The sequence below is a fragment of the Salvelinus alpinus genome, chromosome 12 (genome assembly GCF_045679555.1).
Source record: "Salvelinus alpinus chromosome 12, SLU_Salpinus.1, whole genome shotgun sequence".
Taxonomy (NCBI): Eukaryota; Metazoa; Chordata; class Actinopteri; order Salmoniformes; family Salmonidae; genus Salvelinus; species Salvelinus alpinus.
Genome location: NC_092097.1, coordinates 46,732,657 through 46,753,694, shown reverse-complemented (window position 1 = coordinate 46,753,694; position 21,038 = coordinate 46,732,657). Strand labels below are relative to the sequence as shown.

Below are 21,038 nucleotides of genomic sequence, written 5' to 3'. Positions count from 1 at the left end.
AACTATATTTTAAGACAATGAAATACTCTGCCAACAGAAAAGCTGTTAAAATTATAAATGTGTGTATGTCCCTTAAGGTAATGTGATATTGTACCCCCTAGCCCAAATGTACTTTGTATATACAAATGTACTTTATACATACACTTGTGTTCCTCATGTACTTTTTGTATTGATTTGTTGTTAATAAAAAAAAATATATATATTTCAGGGGGCGATGTTGGTCACGTGCTGGTTTCAACTTCCTGTTTACCACTTGTTCCTTGAGACAGTTCACGGATTGCAACACTTCAACAGTCGTGTGCTTTTTGATCAAGACTAATAAATACGCTTTTGAATCGCTGCTGCTACGGATTTAATCGTTTTGGAACGGTTAATATTTTTTTTGTCATTACTGGGGAAGAGGAGAGGAAATGAATAAATGACAGAGGAAACGTGACTAGGCCAGGAGTCCTCGCGATTTCCTGAGTCAGGCGCCCGGAGTATTCCTCTGTCAACAAACGGCTCAATACAAAACATACGAGTGATGAGGGCAAGGACTAAAAACCAGTCAGCATTAATTTTTATAGACAAAACGTTTAGTAATGTGTTGGATTTAACTTTAAGTGTGGATACTTCCTAACATTATTTAACTTACGTTAGCTACTTTAGCTAGCCAACCAAATCCACCACCACTAGCTTAGCCACGTAAACAAATTACTATACATTCTGCTTGCCTGGCAAGTTTTACTAGGAAGGGTTAGCTAGCCTGCTGGCTGGTTAATACATCCTTGTTTCTAGAGGGTACCAGCACAGCGGTGCCCTGAATTCGGGGAGAATACCCGGCTCCGGCCCTTTCAAGCGGGCAGTCAGGAAGAAACTGGCTGGGAAGGGATGGCCTGGTGGGTCTTCCCGTTCCCAAGGTGCTGCGGTGTTTGAGTGCGGAAGAGTTCGGATAGAACCCACGGTGGGTCTCGGCACGATGATGGCTGCATTCCCTTCCGTGTCTGGGAGTCTCACGGCCTCCGGGCTAATGATATCAGGAAGAAAGACTGAGGAAATTGCGGATTTGATAGATTTGTTTTCGAAGACACAGTACAGAGCGAAAGAAGTCACGCCACGGGTAAGTTCGAGGTCCTCAGCATACATGTTTTTAACTGTGATTTCTTCATGTCATTATAGCCAGTTGTAGCTATGTGTTTACTCCGAGATGGTGTGCCATCCGCCAAACGTCCCTTACCTTTACGCGCGCTTCAAATAAACAACATCCTGCAGTGCCTAGTGCCAGCAATCAGAGACTGCTCACCTGCTCCAGACGTTAGAATCTCCTTCCTTCGGAAGTAGCCTATTTCTTTAACTGTCCAGATACTCAGGCTTAGTCAAGCCTTTTTCATACGACGTCAAACCCACCAACAAAAACAGACATGCATGGAACGATATTCTCAGTAAGACGCATGACATGTGAATAGCACTTAGCTTAATAATTTATGATAGTGGTCAAAGAATGACATGGTCAAAGGCTATACAATGAAGGAAGGTGTCCTTATTTTGGGGGTAATGATGAGATGGTAAGCATATCAGTTCATATTCTTCATAAATATGTGATTTAGAAGTGACCAAACACGCAGCAGGAAATATTTCACAAGGCACCTTTTAATGTGTATGTCTGCAGTTTCTCATGAGCATCACCTCAATGTTGACAGAAACCATGGTGGTTGAAAATAGGCCTACATTTTGGAACATGGGACAACTGTACCATTGGCTCTTCCCAGGTTGTGGCCACTTAACCTAGCTACACATCCTGTTTTTCCTTCTTTGTGTCGGGGGGGGGGGGTGACTATGCGTTTCACGAAAGTCTATCAATCACCACTTTGGTATATTTGTCTCATACAGGTTGAGACGATAGAGAAGTGTTGCTTGGAGCTCTTTGGCCGAGACTACAAGTACAGCGTCATCCACAACGCCAACGGGGAGGTGTGTGGCCACTACCCCCGACAGATGGTCTTCCTGGAGTATGAATGTACAGAGCTCCATAAAGACGGGTACCGTACCTACCTACGTTAACTTAACAAGGTCATCACTGAGGCTGTGTCTGCAAATATTAGACCTACTAGATGTCCAGTCCTTGTTTCCTCAACTCCTCTCAAAGCACATTGGAGGAGGAGGACTGAGGGAGGGACCTTGGATCCTCTCCTCCAATGCGCTTTGAGAGGAGTTGAAGAAACAAGCAAGGATTTGACAGTCAGTAACATTTTCAGTCACAGCCTGAGACAATGTCCAGTCCACTTAGTCACCAATTACACTGTTGTTTATTTGTGTGTACCATAGTCCACAGCCCATATTCAGATATGATGAATGTGAACTCGGCGTAGGAGTGCTGATCTAGGCTCAGGTCACCCGGTCCCTATAGTCTTATTCATTATGATCTAAAAAGGAAAACTGATCCGAGATCAGCTTTTCTAATCTGAGCTGGATTAAGAAAACAGGCCCTGACCTGTTATTGGACAGAAAACAAAACGGGGTTAAATGTAGTCCGGTCCACATCTTCATGAGTCATGATTCATGACACCGAGGGGGTTGGAAATGTCTGAGGTTCACAAATGATATGTGTGAATAAACGGGAAACGTTATGGGAGCATTCTATTTTGGAATGTGTTCGGAAATAGAATATGTACTTTTGACCTATGAGTAGAGGAGCGTAACGCTTCTAAGATCCACACAGTGAGGAAGATGTCTCGAGGTTTCAAAAAGTGCTCTTGTCAGACTGGATAACATGTTCATGGGGAGAATGTCCTCCCTTCATGCGTTATGTTTCCGTATGTCTGTGACCTGCCCCATAGTTGCCCTCTATGTGAATTCATAAGTCGAGGGAAACAGCCACTCAATAATTCATGTAAACACCCATAACATTTTTGCCCAACCAGGTTATCTAGAGCTAACACACGAGTGAGATGGATTTTATGTGGCATTGTTTGTGTTGTTGATTGACACTAAATAGGGGCTTTAGGCTATGAGCTCACTCAAGAATACACATTAGTTTGGATGTTAAAATGAAAACGCTGAATACTAAATGGGGTAGAGTTACATGCTGACCAAACCGCTCGCGTGCATGCTGATTTTGTACCCCCACACCAGACACGATCAGGACACGCAGGTTGAAATATAAAAACAAACTCTGAACCAATTATATTAATTTAGGGACAGTTCGAAAATCATTAAACATTTATTGAAAATTAGCTAGCTAGCTTGCTGTTGCTAACTAATTTGTCCTGGGATATAAACACTGGGTTGTTATTTTACCTGAAAGGCACAAGGTTCTCAACGCCGACAATTAATCCACAGATAAAACGGTAAACCAAATTAGTTTCTCGTCATCTCTCCTCCTTCCTCAGGCTTCTTTTTCTTCTTTGGACTTTATATGGAGGTTGGCAACCAACTTTACAGTGCATTACTACAACCGACTGGAGTCTGGACGTTAGTTCTTCTTTCAATAACCCACGTGGGTATATGCTCCTAAAAAACAATGAGGAGATTTGAGAGGCAATACTTGCAACGCGTTGATCATCACAAATAGAACCAAGTTCTATTTTAGCACCTGGCCACGCAGAAGCTCGCTGTTGCGTGCAATGATTGAATAACGTGTGTGTAATTTTTTGTTGTTGTAATGCTCGCGCATGAGTTTGGCGTGGTCAGCATGTTAGTCTATCATGTTAGGAGTTCACGTGGCTGATGTGGTGTTAGGCGTTTACGTGGCTGATGTGGTGTTAGGAGTTTACGAGGCTGATGTGGTGTTAGGCGTTTACGAGGCTGATGCGGTGTAGTGATTTGTGTATAGTGTAGGCTATGACTGTCCCAAACGGCACCCTATTTCCTTTTTATAGTCAAAAGTAGCGCACAAAATAGGGGATAGGAGGCCATTTGGGACATCCTCCTCCTCCATTCACCCCTAAACTGCTCCAGGGGCTTTGGCTGTACTGTGGTTGAACCTGTACCTCTGGCGCCTAGCCAATCCTACTGGACTGTATGTGAGCCGTCAGTCTCTGGCTATTGGGGCAGTTTGGATGTGTTATTTCGCTACACTCGCATTAACATCTGCTAACCATGTGTATGTGACAAATACAATTTGATTAGATTTTTCACTTGCTACATTATATAATATTGCTATATTGAGGACTATGATTCATGTAGGTATTGCTTTGTTTTAACATATCAATGAAGATATATTGCTATTTGGTATATTGATGATCCATGTATTGCTGATTTTATAATTTATTTCTCCATTGTAATGAAGATATATTGAGGATCCATATATTGCTTTGTTAGAATAGATCAATGAAAATCTATTGCTATAGTGAGGAGTATGTTGCTTGAGATATTGCTGCTGTCTCCTTAGGTTTGAGAGCACAGTCCAGATCACCAAGCTGCAGGATCTGGTGAACCGCAGTAAGATGGCCCGCTGCAGAGGGAGGTTTGTCTGCCCTGTCATCCTCTACAACGGCAAAGTATGATTCCTATATATATAGAGAGATTTTTATCTATTTACATATTTATTTATATTTAAATATATTATATATACAGTACCATTCAAAAGTTTGGACACACCTACTCATTCTAGAGTTTTTCTTTATTTTAACTATTTTCTTCATTGTAGAATAATAGTGAAGACATAAAAACTATGAAATAACACATATGAAATCATGTAGTAACCAAAAAAGGGTAAACATATTTGAGATTCTTCACAGTAGCCAGCCTTTGCCTTGTGCGCTCTTGGCATTCTCTCAACCAGCTTTTAATTTATTTATTTAACCTTTATTTAACTAGGCAAGCCAGTTAAGAACAAATTCTTGTTTTACAATGACTGCCTACCCAGGCCAAACCCCTCCCCTAACCTGGATGACGCTGGGCCAATTGTGTGCTGCTTTATGGGACTCCCGATCACGGCCGGTTGTGATACAGCCCGGGATCGAACCAGGGTCTGTAGTGACGCTTCTAGCACTGAGATACAATGCCTTGCGCCACTCCTGCTCCATAAGGTTGTCACCTGGAATGCATTTCATTTAAAAGGTGTGCCTTCTTAATTTGTGTAATTTCTTTCCTTAATGCGTTTGAGCCAATGAGTTGTTGTGACAAGGTAGGGGTGGTATACAGAAGATAGCCCTATTTGGTAAAAGACCAAGTCGAAATTATGACAAGAACAGCTCAAATAAGCAAAGAGAAATGACAGTCCATCATTACTTTAAGACATGAAGGTCAGTCAGTTCGGAAAATGTCAAGAACTTTGAAAGTTTCTTCAAGTGCAGTCGCAAAAACGATCAAGTGCTATGATGAAACTGGCTCTCATGAGAACCGCCACAGGAAAGGAAGACCCAGAGTTACCAATGCTGCAGAAGGTAAGTTAATTAGAGTTAACTGCACCTCAGATTGTAGCCCAAATAAATTCTTCACAGAGTTGAAGTAACAGACACATCTCAACATCAACTGTTCAGATGAGACTGTGTGAAGCAGGCCTTCATGGTCAAATTGCTGCAAAGAAACCACTACTAAAAGGGCACCAAAAAGAAGAAGAGACTTGATTGGTCCAAGAAACATGAGCAATTAGACCGGTGGAAATCTGTCCTTTGGTCTGATGAGTCCAAATTTGAGATTTTTAGTTCCGACAGCCGTGTCTTTGTGAGACGCAGAGTAGGTGAACAGATAGATGATCTCCGCATGTGTGGTTCCCAACATGAAGCTGGAGTAGGAGGTGTGATGGTGCTTTGCTGGTGACACAGTCAGTGATTTATTTAGAATTCAAGGCACACTTAACCAGCATGGCTTCCACAGCATTCTGTGGCAAAAAGCCATCCCATCTGGTTTGCGCTTAGTGGGACTGTTTTTCAACAGGACAATGACCCAAAACACACCTTCAGCCAGTAAGGGCTATTTGACCAAGAAGGAGAGTGATGGAGTTCTGCATCCGATGGCCTGGCCTCCACAATCACCCAACCTCAATCCAATTGAGATGGTTTGGGATGAGTTGGACCACAGAGTGAAGAAAAAGCAGCCAATAAGTGCTCAGCATATGTGGGAACTCCTTCAAGACTGTTGGAAAAGCATTCCTCATGAAGCTGGTTGAGAAAATGTCAAGAATGTGCAAAGCTGTCAAGGCAAGGGGTGGATTTCTTTAAATAATCTCAAATATAAAATATTTTGATTTGTTGAACACTCTTTTGATTCCAAACATGTTATTGCATAATTTTGATGTCTTCACTATTAATCTACGATGTAGAAAATAGTAAAAAACTTGAATGAGTAGCTATGTCCAAACTTTTGACGGCTACTGTGTATGTATATGTGTGTATGTAAATGTTTTTTTTTTTAAATGGATATGTTGCTTTTATTTTACTCCTCACCTTTGAACAAGGAAGTGATTGTGTCAAAAACAACAATGAGAGGGAGGCTTGATTGACAGGCTTCTAGACTATTGAGATGAGTTGTATGCTAACCAGCGTGTGTGCTAATCCTTTGTTTTCTTCCATTGCAGCATATCTGTCGATCATCCACTCTGGCAGGCTGGGGGGAGCTATATGGGCGCACAGGCTACAACTACATCTTCTCAGGTGAGACTGATACAAAATACATTTTGTCAGCAAGGAAAACTCTTAATATAGTTCAGAGCCTTATTCACAAAGTGTCTCAGGGTTGTTCCACGATCAGTTTTCCCCTTTTGATCATAGTTAATAAGATTACATGGACAGGGGAACTGGATCCTAGATCAGCACTCCTACTCTGAGAAGCTTTATGAATACAGGCCCAGATCTATTTTAATCTGGACCTATTTACAAAAGGAGAAGTTTTCATGCACTGCTTCCACCCAGTTTCACTTTTGTGTCTGAAATGCTAACGTTTGGATCTACTCACCTTTGTCAGAGCGACTGCTTTGTCAGCAAGCGTCTCACTTTTTACTGCTGCTCTTCAATTATTTGTTACCTTTTGTTCAAATGTATTTTTCATAAGATCAAACGTTGCTGCTGTATTCTCATTTGTTTGGCTGTAGTCCATTCCTCAAGCCAGTTTTTGAATATGCATCACTTTCCTGAAGAAAGTCTGTATTCGATATTTGAAACATCCCTTTATTGCGGATAAATGGATCCAGTTTAGAATTTTGTTGTTGTGATGCAGCTGTGTCTCTGTCTTCCTCTCCCTAGGGGGGATTGATGACACATGGGGGGGGGAGGCTGAGCCAGAGGTTCCAGAGGATGACAGTGCCAGGTTGGTGTCTTTTCACATGAGGGATTGGTTTGGGTTCTTTGCTTGATTCAATGCTCAAAATGCCAGACATTTGAGTGGTTATGTGATGATGTCTAAAACCTTGTGGTCATTTCTTTGCACTGTTTCTCTCCTTCCTATCGCTCTCTCTGTGTACCCCTTCTCAATCTCTTTCTCTCCCTCCTATCGCTCTCTTTCTTTTCCTTGCTTGATTGAATGCTCAAAATACTAAATACATGTTAGTGGTTCTGTGTACTTCTCTGCTCAACCATCTCTGTCTCGCTCTTTCTCTCTGTCTCTCTTTCTCTCTTCAGCAACGGGGACTCTCAGCTCTTTGACAAGGTGCGGGGTCTGGACATCAAGCTGCTGCGCTACCTCTCTGTGCGCTACATCTGTGACCTCATGGTGGAGAACAAGAAGGTCAAGTTTGGCCTAAAGTAAGTCAACACACCCACACCCTCACCCAGCCAGGATTCTTAATGTATTCAACACACCCACACCCAGCCAGGATTCTTAATGTATTCAACACACACACACACACACACACACACACACACACACACACACACACACACACACCCTCACCCAGCCAGGATTCTTAATGTATTCAACACGCCCACACCCAGCCAGGATTCTTAATGTATTCAACACGCCCACACCCAGCCAGGATTCTTAATGTATTCAACACGCCCACACCCAGCCAGGATTCTTAATGTATTCAACACGCCCACACCCAGCCAGGATTCTTAATGTATTCAACACGCCCACACCCAGCCAGGATTCTTAATGTATTCAACACGCCCTCACCCAGCCAGGATTCTTAATGTATTCAACACGCCCACACCCAGCCAGGATTCTTAATGTATTCAACACGCCCACACCCAGCCAGGATTCTTAATGTATTCAACACGCCCACACCCAGCCAGGATTCTTAATGTATTCAACACGCCCTCACCCAGCCAGGATTCTTAATGTATTCAACACGCCCACACCCAGCCAGGATTCTTAATGTATTCAACACGCCCTCACCCAGCCAGGATTCTTAATGTATTCAACACGCCCACACCCAGCCAGGATTCTTAATGTATTCAACACGCCCACACCCAGCCAGGATTCTTAATGTATTCAACACGCCCACACCCAGCCAGGATTCTTAATGTATTCAACACGCCCACACCCAGCCAGGATTCTTAATGTATTCAACACGCCCACACCCAGCCAGGATTCTTAATGTATTCAACACGCCCACACCCAGCCAGGATTCTTAATGTATTCAACACGCCCTCACCCAGCCAGGATTCTTAATGTATTCAACACACACACACCGAGCCAGGATTCTTAATGTATTCAACACACACACACACACACACACACACACCGAGCCAGGATTCTTAATGTATTCAACACACCCACCAGGTTGGTCTTTTGGTAGCATTATGTAATAAACCTGACTCCTAAAGTGTACCCTTGTTTGGATGTTGACCTTTGCATGTGTGGTGGTGTTTTTGTCAAAAGGTTGTGTGTGTGTGTTTATTTACCTAGGGGCCTGCGTACTTGTTTGATGTAATTGTGTGTGGCAGTTAGCCTCAAGGTTAGAGCTTGGGCCAGTAACTGAAAGGTCGCTGGTTCAAATCCCGGAGCCGATTAGGTGGGGGGAAGAAATCTGTCATTGTGCCCTGAGCAAAGCACTTAACCCCAATTTCTCCAGGGGCCCTGGACAATAGTGACCCTGGCCGTGACCCCACTCCCTCCAGGTGTCTCGGTGGAGTTGTAATATGCAAGAAACACATTTCCAGTTCACACTTGTACAAATATATGCACCCCCCAAATTATTATTATGTAATGTTGACATATGTGCGTGCTTGCTATGTGTGACAGTTCATTCAGGAATCATGTTATGTAAACGCACTGTTAGAGAAGAATGTTCAGTATGGGCTTAGTGCTTCAGGTATGTTGTATCTGCTTCATCACCTTGGGAATATTTTCTCTCTTCTCTTTACTCTTTTATTTGATCTGTCGTCCAGTGTCACCTCGTCTGAGAAGGTGGATAAGGCCCAACGCTATGCAGACTTCACCCTGCTCTCTGTGCCTTACCCAGGTAAAACCCTAACCCGTACCCAGGTAAAACCCGTACCCGGGTAAAACCCTAACCCGTACCCAGGTAAAACCCTTACCCGGGTAAAACCCTAACCCGTACCCAGGTAAAAGCCTTACCAGGGTAAAACCCTAACCCTTACCCAGGTAAAACCCAAATCTCTCTAAAAACCCAACCTACATTTTAAAATGCATTTATTTATTAACTTTTTATCTACTTTTTATAGTGTCAGTTTTATTAGGAAAAGCAGGTTTCCACACAAACAGTTTATGTACAATAGTTACATAGACAACAGAAAGGCAGTTGGTAAGCCTTACAATGCTTTTCAACATCCTTATTGTTATAGCTACACTCATCCCCAGAGAGATAGCTGTACTCTTCTCTATGCATACCATTTTTTACCACAACACCAGGGCTGTATTCATTAGCGTACATTGTTTTCAACTGAAACCGGAAACAAGCGGTTCTTATTGGATCCTCCCTGTTTCTGTTTTCTTCTGTTCGCTGTCTAATGAACACGACCCCTCTCTGTGTCTCCAGGGTGTGAGTTCTTTAAGGACTACAAAGATAGAGACTACACCGCTGAGGGACTAGTATTCAACTGGAAACAGGTATTGTGTTTGACGCACACACACATTCTCTGAGATTCATCATATCTATCCATCCAGATGAACTATTCTCAGGGCTTGTATTGACAATGCGTCTTGAAGTTAGGACTACTGATGTAGGATCCGATCCCCCCCTGTCCATTTATCTTATTCGTTGTGATCTCAAAGACAAAACTGATCCTAGATCAGCACTTTTACACGCTTTATGAATACGAGCTCAGATCTCAAAACATACTGTTTTATTGTTAACCTTCATCAACAGGATTTTGTGGATGCTCCGTTGACAATCCCTGTGTGCTTTACCAAGAACTTGAATATAGACTGGAGTAAATATCAGGTATGTCTACTAATACCTGAATATCAGGTGCATCTACTATTTTCCCTATATAACCAAAATTATACTGTGTTCAATACCTCAGCGAACTGTGATTCTGAGTCTTTCCTGATATTAGTGGTCTCACAGTGACCTCTGTAGGTTGGTTATGAAGCTGCATCTGTTTGCTGGCTAATAATTTCTCATGTTAACTTAATGAATATCAAGACATTTTGTTTATGTCCATTGTTCCATTGTTTTCAGATTTAGCTGATTAGCAGATTTTTTTGGGGGAAAGTTTTACTTGCTATAACTGTGATATGTGGTTGTCGCACCTAGTTACCTTAAGTTGAATGATTGAAATATAATCTAGAAACGGTTTAAATTCAGTCTGTTATACCTAATCTGGTAAATCAAGTCAACTTTTTGTAATTTTATCATACTTTTAAAAATGTATTACTGTGTGGTTAATGACATTGTCTGAAAGCTTTGAAAACATCCCAAATACAGCATCTATACAGCTAAGAACAACAATGTGATGTTAAAACAAGTTGACACTGAGGCTAAAGAAAGTGTGCTTTATCAATATACCTGATTTGGCTAACTGTTACTTTGGACAAAATCAAGACGTTAATATTCTTGTAATGATTTTTGTATAAAAAAAATCTTAAATTACAGCTCAATTAGAGCAAATTCTGAAATAAGTTTTTTTTAAATCGTTTGACAACCCTAATTTTAAATGCATATGTTTAGGTTATAAGCGATGTAGTCCCCACACCAGGGCCACGTTCACTAGACAAATGTTGTGGAACGTTGCAGATAGACATGTCATGAAAAGCGCTGATGTGATTCCTTATTCCACATGTCTGTCTGAACGTTAGTGCACCCCAGGTGAAAACGTGTTGAAACTCTGTGTTCTTCTGTTTCAGTCTTGGGACCTGGTCCAGCAGACCCAGAACTACCTGAAGCTGTTGCTTCACATCATCAACAGCGACGGTCAGTGCCTGTGGGCCGGGTGTGGGTCTGGTGTGTGTGTGTGTGTTGGCCTGGTGTGTGTGGGTCGTGTGGGTGGGCGGGTCTGGTGTGTGTGTGGGGGGGGGTCTGGTGTGTGGGTGGGTCGTGTGTGTGTGTGGGGGGGGGTCTGGTGTGTGTGGGTCTGTTGTGGGGGTCTGTGTGGTGTGTGTGTGTGTGAGTCTGTGTGGTGTGTTTCAGGGTTGTGTGTGTGTGTGGGGGGGTGAGTGAGTCTTGTGTGTGTTGGTCGTGGGGGTCTGGTGTGTGTGTGTGTTGTGAGGGGGTCTGGTGTGTGTGGGTCTGGTGTGAGTCTGGTGTGTGTGTGTGTGTGTGTGGGGGGGGGTTCTGGTATGGGTCTGGTGTGTGTGTGTGTGGAGGGGTCCTGTGTGTGGGGGGGTCTGGTGGGGGGGGGGGGGGTTGTGTGTGGGTCTGATGGGTCCTGTGTGTGTGGGGGGGTCTGGTGTGTGGAGATCTGGTGTGTGTATGTTGGGGTTGTGTGTGTGTGGGGGGGTCTGGTGTGGGTGGGTGGGTGGGTGTGTGGCGTGCGTGTGGGTGTGTCTGGCGTGCTTGTGTTGGTTACAGCTCCTTGGGTCTGGTGTGGGTGGGGTGTCTAGCTCCTTGGGGGTGTCTGGCTCCTTGGGGGTGTCTGGCTCCTTTGGGGCTGTAAACAAATTTTTTCAGGGAGTAAATTGACCTAGAAAAGACTGGTTAAGTCCTATCTCATATCTCAAAGGGTCCACTGAGGGTCTCTGAGATGTTGAACTACTAGTCTTGTTCATGGGCTTTATTCCTCATTACTTCCTAATCTCTATAAAACCTTGTGTCAATCGTTCATTTCTTAAGTGGTTGTGATTGGGTTTGCTCCCTGTAGACGAGAGCGGTCTCCTCGTCCACTGCATATCCGGTTGGGACCGGACACCTCTCTTCGTGTCCCTCCTGCGTCTCTCGCTGTGGGCAGTAAGTGTTCTCCTCTTATCTCTCTCTTTTATTCCTGTCCATCTGTTTCTCTCTATATTTTTCTCTCCTAGGCTTGGGCGGCCTTCATACCGACCTTGTGCCGTACCAGGGTATTTGGTAATACCGGCATTGATCACAAGGGGCGCTAGTTTCAAAACCCACTGAGCCTTTGTAATCCGAAGGTTAGCAATGCTAACAAGTATATGTTAAATCCCATAGGGAATGCTAACTAAATGCTAACGATCGCATTGTGAACATTTTATAGTCTCTGACTTAAACTATTTTCAGGACAGACATCCCAGCTCATAAAATTATACAAGTAACCAAAAAAATGCGTGTAAAAATCATCTGTCCTCGGCTGCAACACTCAAGCCGAGTTCCAAACTGCCTCTGGAAGCAATGTCAGCACAATAACTGTTCGTCGAGAGCTTCATGAAATGGATTTCCATGGCAGGGCAGCCGCACACAAGCCTAAATTCAACATGTGCAATGCCAATCGTCGCCTGGAGTGGTGTAAAGCTCGCCGCCACTCTGGAGCAGTGGAAACGTGTTCTCTGGAGTAATGAATCGCGCTTCACCATCTGGCCGTCCGACGGACAAATCTAGGTTTGGCGGATGCCAGGAGAACGCTACCTGACCCAATGCATAGTGCCAACTGTAAAGTTTGGTGGAGGAGGAATAATGGTCTGGGGCAGTTTTTTATGGTTCGGGCTTTGCCCCTAAGTTCTAGTGAAGGGAAATCAAATTGTATTGGTCACATACACATGGTTAGCAGATGTTATTGCGAGTGTAGCAAATGCTTGTGCAAATCTTAACACTACAGCGTCCAATGACATTGTAGATGATTCTGTACTTCTAACTATGTGGCAACAGTTTGGTGGAAGGCCCTTTCCTGTTTCAGCATGACAATGCCCCTGTGCACAAAGCGAGGTCAATACAAAAATGCTTTTTTGATATCGGTGGGGAAGAACTTGACTGGCCTGCTCAGAGCCCTGACCTCAACTCCATCGAACACCTTTGGTATGAATTGGAACACCGACTGCGAGCCAGGCCTAATGCTCTTGTGGCTGAATGGAAGTCCCCAAAGCAATGGTCCAACATCTAGTAGAAAGCCTTCCCAGAAGAGTGGAGGCTGTTATAGCAGCAAAGGGGGACCAACTCCATATTAATGCCCCACATACTTTTGCTACTAAATTAGCTAACCAAATGCACAACTGCAGAGCATTTAGCACATTGTGTGTGTGCTTGTAAACCAACACCAGGTCACTGGTTACTACCTGTACTCTTCATAATGAAAAATGTGACCAGTGAAATGAAGAACGCAATCTGCTTTATCTCCTAATGTATTGCACAAGTTCACTGCAGGTATTTACATAAAAAGTAGCAAAAAAATATCAAAATAAATTAAAATAAATTGTTTCAACGATATTGAAAAACCATCCCGTGGCTATTTCCAAATAACCCGGTATACGATATACCTCTCTCGCGCTCTCTTGCTCTCTCTCTCTACCTCCGCCAACCAGGTATCCATTTTGTAATTCAATTCCAAAGGCACTTCTTCAAAATTAATGTTCTGTAATCCCACAATGAATTCATCAGCTTTGACCCCCATGCCCCTCCCATTTTATATATTTACACGCAAATGGAATTGAAATTCAAGACTCACCGCTTAATCACCCGATACAATATCCAGTGTCTGCATTTATTTAAAATGTAATATTAGGTTTGGCCATATAAATATGCATCATATTTCAAATACTATTTGAAATCTGTTAAATACTTTCAGTGTTTGCTTTAGCTTGCCCAAAGTGTCAGGTGGGTGGGGTTTGGCAGATTGGGGACTGTTCCATTAAACCAGGGAACCTCAATCAAGCCCAGCTTAAAGGGCCAATCGGTGGTTGAAACAATAACAAAGCGTTTTCTCTGCCACTGTCTCTGTAAAAAGCTGAAGGATAGGGCTAGAGAAATGTAATCACTCTCAAATTCAAAGACAGGACTGATGTAAGGACTGACCATCCATGATATCATCATTGTTGTTTTAACCATGTTTTCAGGCTATGCATTGTTTTGTATACATTTTACTTTGTTCAGAAATATTGGAGTAAAACCAGCTTATATTTTGGGCTCTGATGGGGTACGACAGTTAAACTAAGCTCACGAGGCATTTATAAGTTATATTCTTCAATGGGTACATATAATTTAATGGATGTCCCAAAAATCAATGTAGCAATTACTGATTGCCTCTTCAATTTTTTGAAATGATTTCAAAATAGTATTTGTACCTGACACGTTTCACTACATCTATCATGCATGGTATATCTTACAAACGGAATTAAAAAATAGACAGAAGATAGCGGCTAGCTCGTAATCCAACGACCATGCCAATGCCACCATGTGGTGCCCGTTGAGGCTAATTTGCATTCTTGAATGTATTTTTTTCTAGGACGGTGCCGTCCACGCCAGTCTGGAGCCGGCTGAAATCCTCTATCTGACCATCGCCTACGACTGGTTCCTCTTTGGGTAAGGATTCACATTGAGCTCACAATGGACCACTCGTCTCTCTCTCTTTCCCTGCCTCTCCCTCCCTCTCTCGAGGCTTTCCTTCTTAATTACCGCTGTGCATCTCTCAATGTTTAACTCATCAAATGGAGTCAAAAAGAAAACGGCCGCCCTCCAGATAGCCCAATAGAGTAATTATTCTTGTCCAAACTCCTGGGACTGCTTTCAAGGAGGAGGGATGGGACCGACCAAGAATAGTACACACACACACACACACACATCTTCCATTCTTCCTTCCTACGATCCATCATAATTGGGCATTTTTTTCAACTGTCGGGTTGATGATGTGGTGGTCTGTATTGATTTGTGTAATCTCTCCATCACTTAAAGGTAGACTCAGCGATATGATTTAGATGCAAGAAGTAAACGGCATAGTGGGTCATTTTCCGCAACAACTAAGAGTGTTGAAGCACAAGGCTAAACCTTTCTGCAGCGTGAAGCGTACCCGTGCACATGCACAAAGACTTAGTGTGACTGTGTGAGAGCAAAGTCTTGCATCGTACCCATCGCAATATCTGCAGTGCTGCTCGTGGCAACGTCATCTCGCTGAGTCTTACTTTAAACTCCCATTGAGAGTTGGTTCATTTGTTTGTTTTAACTTTTAAATGTGAAAGGTAACTTGACTGATTCGGGTTCAAAGCCGGAGGTCAGAGATGATAGGAGGGATGATGGGTCAATTGGTTATTGGTATACTTTTGTAAACAATGAGTTCTAAACTGTATCCTCTTCTTTTTGCTTTGCAGTCTCCATCTTCACTTTGGTCTTAAGATTTATACTGTTTGATCAAATAAGTATATCAATTGTAAAAGTATAACTGGCACACCTACATTGTTACCAGGAGCATGGAGAAAACTGTACACTGAATAGAAAGGAAAAGGAATTGAGAAAGTATGAAGGAGTTAAATAGGTTGGTTGGGGATGGTGGCTCATAATCATATGTAGTAAAGGGTTCTTAGCTAGATTTTTTGGACGGATTCGGCGATCATTGTCACCGATCTGGTCTGTGTTTCCTACAGTCATATGCTACCTGATCGCCTCAGCAAAGGAGAGGAGGTCAGTGGTACTCTAACACAATATCAATGCAATGGCGTGTGTGTGGAATATTAAAACATTGATTATACATTTCTCTATTTAGTTAATATGGTTCTTGCCCCCAAGTTCAAACACTGTTGCCAACCTCTTGAATTAGTTTTTAGGAATTTACTGCACCAAAGTAGATTGAATGGCTTGTAAAGAGAAGAGTACAGCTTTGTCTAATACATTTTATGAAAGTGATATACTAGACTACTGTAACTATTCACTAAGTATGTTCCAATTTTCAACTAAAGTGAGGTGTTTGGGGATGTTTTTCAAAACTAGGGGGCAGTGTTTTGTCACGTATTTAATGAATCTCCAACACTAAACTCCTATTCCTCCTGGCAGATTTTCTTTTTTTGCTTCAATTTTTTGAAGCACATTGTCTCAGAGAAGTTCTCTGCCATGAAGAAACCGAGGTGAGTGAAATGTCACAGAACAACAGAGACGTTTGAAATGTAAATGCACTTTTATAAAACATTGTCCATCTCTGAAATGGAAACCCTAGTCCTTATATAGTGCACTAGCATTACCAGAGCATTATTGGCCCGGGTCAAAAGTGGTGCACTATATAGGGAATAGGTTGCCATTTTGGGGATGCATACATTGTCATTCAGTCTGTACACTCAGTATACAATGCCCTTAAGCCACTCTTTTAAATGTTTCAACAAGAGAGTTGTAAGTGTACATACAGCCACTCTGGGCAATAATGCTGTTATTTCATGGTCGGATTCCCACTGTGACAAAACAGATTTTTATTTTTTATTTTTTCCTCCTCTCTGTGTTCTTTTGATCTCTCACTGGCTCTCTCTTTCACTTTTTCTCTCCTTCCCTCCCTCCTTCGCTCTTTTTTTTCTTCTTTTTCTCTCTCTCTCCTCTCTCTGTCTCTCTGTGTGTGTGTGTGTGTATTGTTTCAGCATCCCTTTTTCTCTCCAGTTTCCACAGAAGGAAAAACTCTCATTTCAAAGACACTGATTTCACAGTGGACGACCTCTGCCAGTTGAGTAAGTTGTTTCCCTGGAGACATTTTGAGAGCTTGGGACTAAGGTTCTATCAGTGTTTTTGTCAAAATTGAGCTATTGACGTAGCCTTGTTCTGTTCAATGTTCTCTAGCCAAGTAGTACTCTAAATACCACAATTTATGTTGTTAGAAAAAAAATACAATAAAAAAGGATTGACACCATTCAAACCAATGAGGGTTCGGAACTTAAAAGCCAGTTATCTCAATCATATTTTTGCAGATTGAACCTTGTAGTCCCAAGCTCTCGATTTGCAAAAGTTTATTTTCTGGATCAAAAGGGGGCTTAGGTGTTGGGCCCATTTGTTTTTGCATTTTTAAAGCTTATTTCATGCAATTTTATGCATTTTGCCATGGCTAATCCTGTGTTATTTTGCTCAAACATAATAACAAAATATAAACTGCTAAATTAATTGTTTTGGGGAATTTTCAATTCTCCCTGAGTGTCTAACTTTTTTATTTTGGTGATTATTAGTTCTCAAAGATTATACTATAAAAAATATATAGGTCCATTATCTTTTCTACGTATTTTATATCTGGTTTTAATCATTACATTTGACACTGAAAACGTTTTTCCATACCATATTATAATTTAGTTTTACAGTTTGGACTTAGGCGACCTGAAAAAACAGTTAGGCGACCCTTGCAAGGATTTCAATGGCAGAAAATCCCTGTTATATGAAAGGGATAATTAACAAGGGGCTATGTATTCTATGGAAAATAATGCATGATGTGAAAGGTGTGTGCAACGACTAACCTTCCACAGAGTTGCATTATTTTCCAGAGAACACATAGAGCCCCAAGTTCATTATCCCGCTTATGCAATGACTATAATTTAAACACATTTGTCGCTAGAAAATGTGTTCATTTGCGATAGAAATGCACTGAAGTAGCTATTAAGTTTACTAGATAGCTACAGTAGTTGCCTTGGTAACCAAACTGACTGACTTGCTAGCTTAGCTATCCAAACCATCAGTCCTCTTAGCTTGCAACGAAAATCTAATTAAACAATGGCAATAATATTTTAATTCATATTTTGCTTTCAAAAGCAGCTCAAACATAGAACATGTAAGAATGATATTCATAGCCATTGAATATTGCTGTGCATTATAGGGAGATAATTCACGCTCTTCGCTAGTGCGTCGTAGCACACACCTTCCACGTCAGACATTATGTTCCATAGAACTTAGCCCCTCGTTGATTATCCCTTACATAATATTTTATGACGTCACAGTACCTACATGTTTTCTTTTTTACTTTTTAAAAATGTAACTAGGAAAATTCTTATTTACAATGACGGCCTACCAAAAGGCAAAAGGCCTCGGGGACAGGGGCCTGGGATTTAAATAAAAAATACAAATATAGGACAAAACACACATCCCGACAAGAGAGAACACTACATAAAGAGAGACCTAAGACAACAACTTAGCAAGGCAGCAACACATGACAACACAGCGTGGTAGCAACACAACATGGTTGCAGCATAAAACATGGCACAAAGGGCAAGAAGGTAGAGACAACAATACATCACGCAAAGCAGCCACAACTGTCAGTAAGAGTGTCCATGATTGAGTCTTTGAATGAAGAGATGTTTGAGTGTTTGTTGCAGCTCGTTCCAGTCGCTAGCTGCAGCGAACTGAAAAGACGAGTGACCCAGGGATGTGTGTGCTTTGGAGACCTTTAACAGAATGTGACTGGCAGAACAGGTGGAGGATGAGAGCTGCAGTAGATATCTCAGATAGGGGGGAGTGAAACCTAAGAGTTTTTTTTTATTCGTTTTTTTATAAATAAGCATCAACCAGTGGGTCTTGCGACGGGTATACAGAGATGACCAGTTTACAGAGCAGTATAGAGTGCAGTGATGTGTCTTATAAAGAGCACAAGACGTGTGGTAGAATAATTAGTATCGCTGCTAATGAGGATGGTATGCCATAATAATGAGAACTTTAGATAGTTCATTATTATATGTTACATGAGGATAGAGGTTTGTACAGTGGTGCTATTGTGAAGAAACTTTAGAAAAGCCATGGTATGAATTCCCACTGTGCTACATTTCTGATTTAACATGATGAGCTTTTATGTCTTGTCCCCTCGACATGATACACAGAGCTTTGAACGGAGCTGCATTTACAGCTACTGGCAACAATTCACCAGATGTCCAGTTTGTGAACGCAGCCTCCACCCACCTCATTTCATAATTATTATGTTTGTTGATATCAACTTTTGCGTTCACAGACCTGTTTGTCTCCATGTTAACTATTGAGGCTGGGTTTGACTACAAGCTGTCACCTACTATGACGTCTCTGACCATTAGATGTCATGTTATGATTCCCCGAGCCAAATGGGATCCCCTAAAACGACAGAACTATTGTCCATATCTCTGGCAAAAGGCATGTATTGTTTGACTAAGAATTGTTGTGGTTTCATGAGACACAAAATTCTTAAATATCAAACGTATACATGAACCAACATACAGACAACATTCCTGCCAAAATGTCACAATTGGCAACTTCCAGTGTATTTTTAATTAGTACCTCCCCTACAACTAGTCTCTCCTCTGTGATTGGTCTGATGGCCTGTCCGCTAAACCCGTGTCTCCCGTGTGATTGGTGCAGAGTCCAGGGACCGGGGCAGCGTGACCAGTCTGAGCAGTGACTTCTCTCTGATCACGGAGGACGTGGGTGGAGCCACTTGCCTCACCAACGACGCCGTGGACCTGTTTTCCGGCCAGCCCCTGGCAGCCTCCAGCTGGTGAGTTCTCCTCCCCCTCTCCGTCTGTCTATTGGTGTGACCCGAAACATTAGTATAAAAATAATTATCTTAATAAAATCATTTAGTTAGCAGACGCTTTGTTTCTGCCCTGCTCTGTATGTTGTGTCATGTTGACAAGTCTTCCTTCCATCAAATTCAGTATGGTTCTAACTTCTATGGAGAGAATGTGTTCTCAGCCAACTTGCCTAAAAGTAATACCAAATGAAGGGTAAGATAACGTCAAACCTAACTCTCCTTTTCTATGGCCTCCCAGGAGGAAGGGACACAACTCGTCCCCACAGACGGTGCTGTGGAACCGGCCCAACCCCCTGCAGGAGCGGCTGGCCCACCCCCTCAGTCAAGAAGCCAAGTCCTCCAGCTCGTCCACCTCCAACCAATCAGAGCCGGGTTTTACGCACGCCGGCAGCAGTCCTATGTCTGTGCCCGGGAGAAGGTAAGCCTTCACTTAGAAGTCAGTCGTAGTTTTTTTTGAAAGATTTATTTTCAGTCTATTCAGAAGGCGATGGTATGAAATGAGTGTGGAAACAGAAATAGAGGTGCAGCATGGGGCCGGGATTCTGTGTATACAGTTGAAGTCGGAAGTTTACATACACCTTAGCCAAATACATTTAAACTCATTTAAAAATTCCCTGTCTTAGGTCAGTTAGGATCACCACTTTATTTTAACAATGTGAAATGTCAGAATAATAGTAGAGAGAATTATTTATTTCCACTTTTATTTCTTTCATCACATTCCCAGTGGGTCAGACGTTTACATACACTCAATTAGTATTTGGTAGCATTGCCTTTAAATTGTTTAACTTTGGTCAAATGTTTCGGGTAGCTTTCCACAAGCTTCCCACAATAAGTTGGGTGAATTTTGGCCCATTCCTTCTAACAGAGCTGGTGTAACTGAGTGATGTTTGTAGGCCTCCTTGATTGCACATGCTTTTTCAGTTCTGCCCACGATTTTCTATAGGATTGAGGTCAGGGCTTTGTGATGGCCACTCCAATACCTTGACTTTGTTGTCCTTAAGCCATTTTGCCACAACTTTGGAAGTATGCTTGGGGTCATTGTCCATTTGGAAGACCCATTTTGTGACCAAGCTTTAACTTCCTGACTGATGCCTTGAGATTTTGCTTCAATATGTCCACATAATTTTCTTTCCTCATGATGCCATCTATTTTGTGAATTGCACCAGTACCTCCTGCAGCAAAGCACCCCCACGACATGATGCTGCCACCCCCCGTGCTTCACAGTTGGGATGGTGTTCTTCGGTTTGCAAGCCTTCCCCTTTTTCCTCCTGTTTCCTAATGTGGATATAGATACTTTTGTACCTGTTTCCTCCAGCATCTTCACAAGGTCCTTTGCTGTTGTTCTGGGATTGATTGCACTTTTCGCACCAAAGTACGTTCATCTCTAGGAGA

The 21,038-nt window shown here is 42.3% G+C and overlaps 1 protein-coding gene across 2 annotated transcripts in view; it reads left to right on the top strand.

The window, feature by feature from the left end:
• Window positions 1-233: 233 nt before the first annotated feature.
• Window positions 234-21,038, top strand: part of LOC139536252 (phosphatidylinositol-3,5-bisphosphate 3-phosphatase MTMR14-like) — a 28,522-nt gene continuing 7,717 nt past the window's right edge. For both annotated transcript variants that reach the window (XM_071336613.1, XM_071336612.1), the window contains exons 1-17: window positions 234-1,099; window positions 1,870-2,018; window positions 4,370-4,478; window positions 6,500-6,575; window positions 7,164-7,227; window positions 7,539-7,661; window positions 9,249-9,322; window positions 9,860-9,930; window positions 10,190-10,264; window positions 11,170-11,236; window positions 12,123-12,208; window positions 14,652-14,728; window positions 15,784-15,820; window positions 16,190-16,260; window positions 16,778-16,845; window positions 19,475-19,610; window positions 19,885-20,064. In XM_071336613.1, the coding sequence (XP_071192714.1) occupies window positions 959-1,099; window positions 1,870-2,018; window positions 4,370-4,478; window positions 6,500-6,575; window positions 7,164-7,227; window positions 7,539-7,661; window positions 9,249-9,322; window positions 9,860-9,930; window positions 10,190-10,264; window positions 11,170-11,236; window positions 12,123-12,208; window positions 14,652-14,728; window positions 15,784-15,820; window positions 16,190-16,260; window positions 16,778-16,845; window positions 19,475-19,610; window positions 19,885-20,064 (1,604 nt within the window). In that variant the 5' untranslated portion in view covers window positions 234-958. The remainder of the gene's footprint in view (window positions 1,100-1,869; window positions 2,019-4,369; window positions 4,479-6,499; window positions 6,576-7,163; window positions 7,228-7,538; window positions 7,662-9,248; window positions 9,323-9,859; window positions 9,931-10,189; window positions 10,265-11,169; window positions 11,237-12,122; window positions 12,209-14,651; window positions 14,729-15,783; window positions 15,821-16,189; window positions 16,261-16,777; window positions 16,846-19,474; window positions 19,611-19,884; window positions 20,065-21,038) is intronic.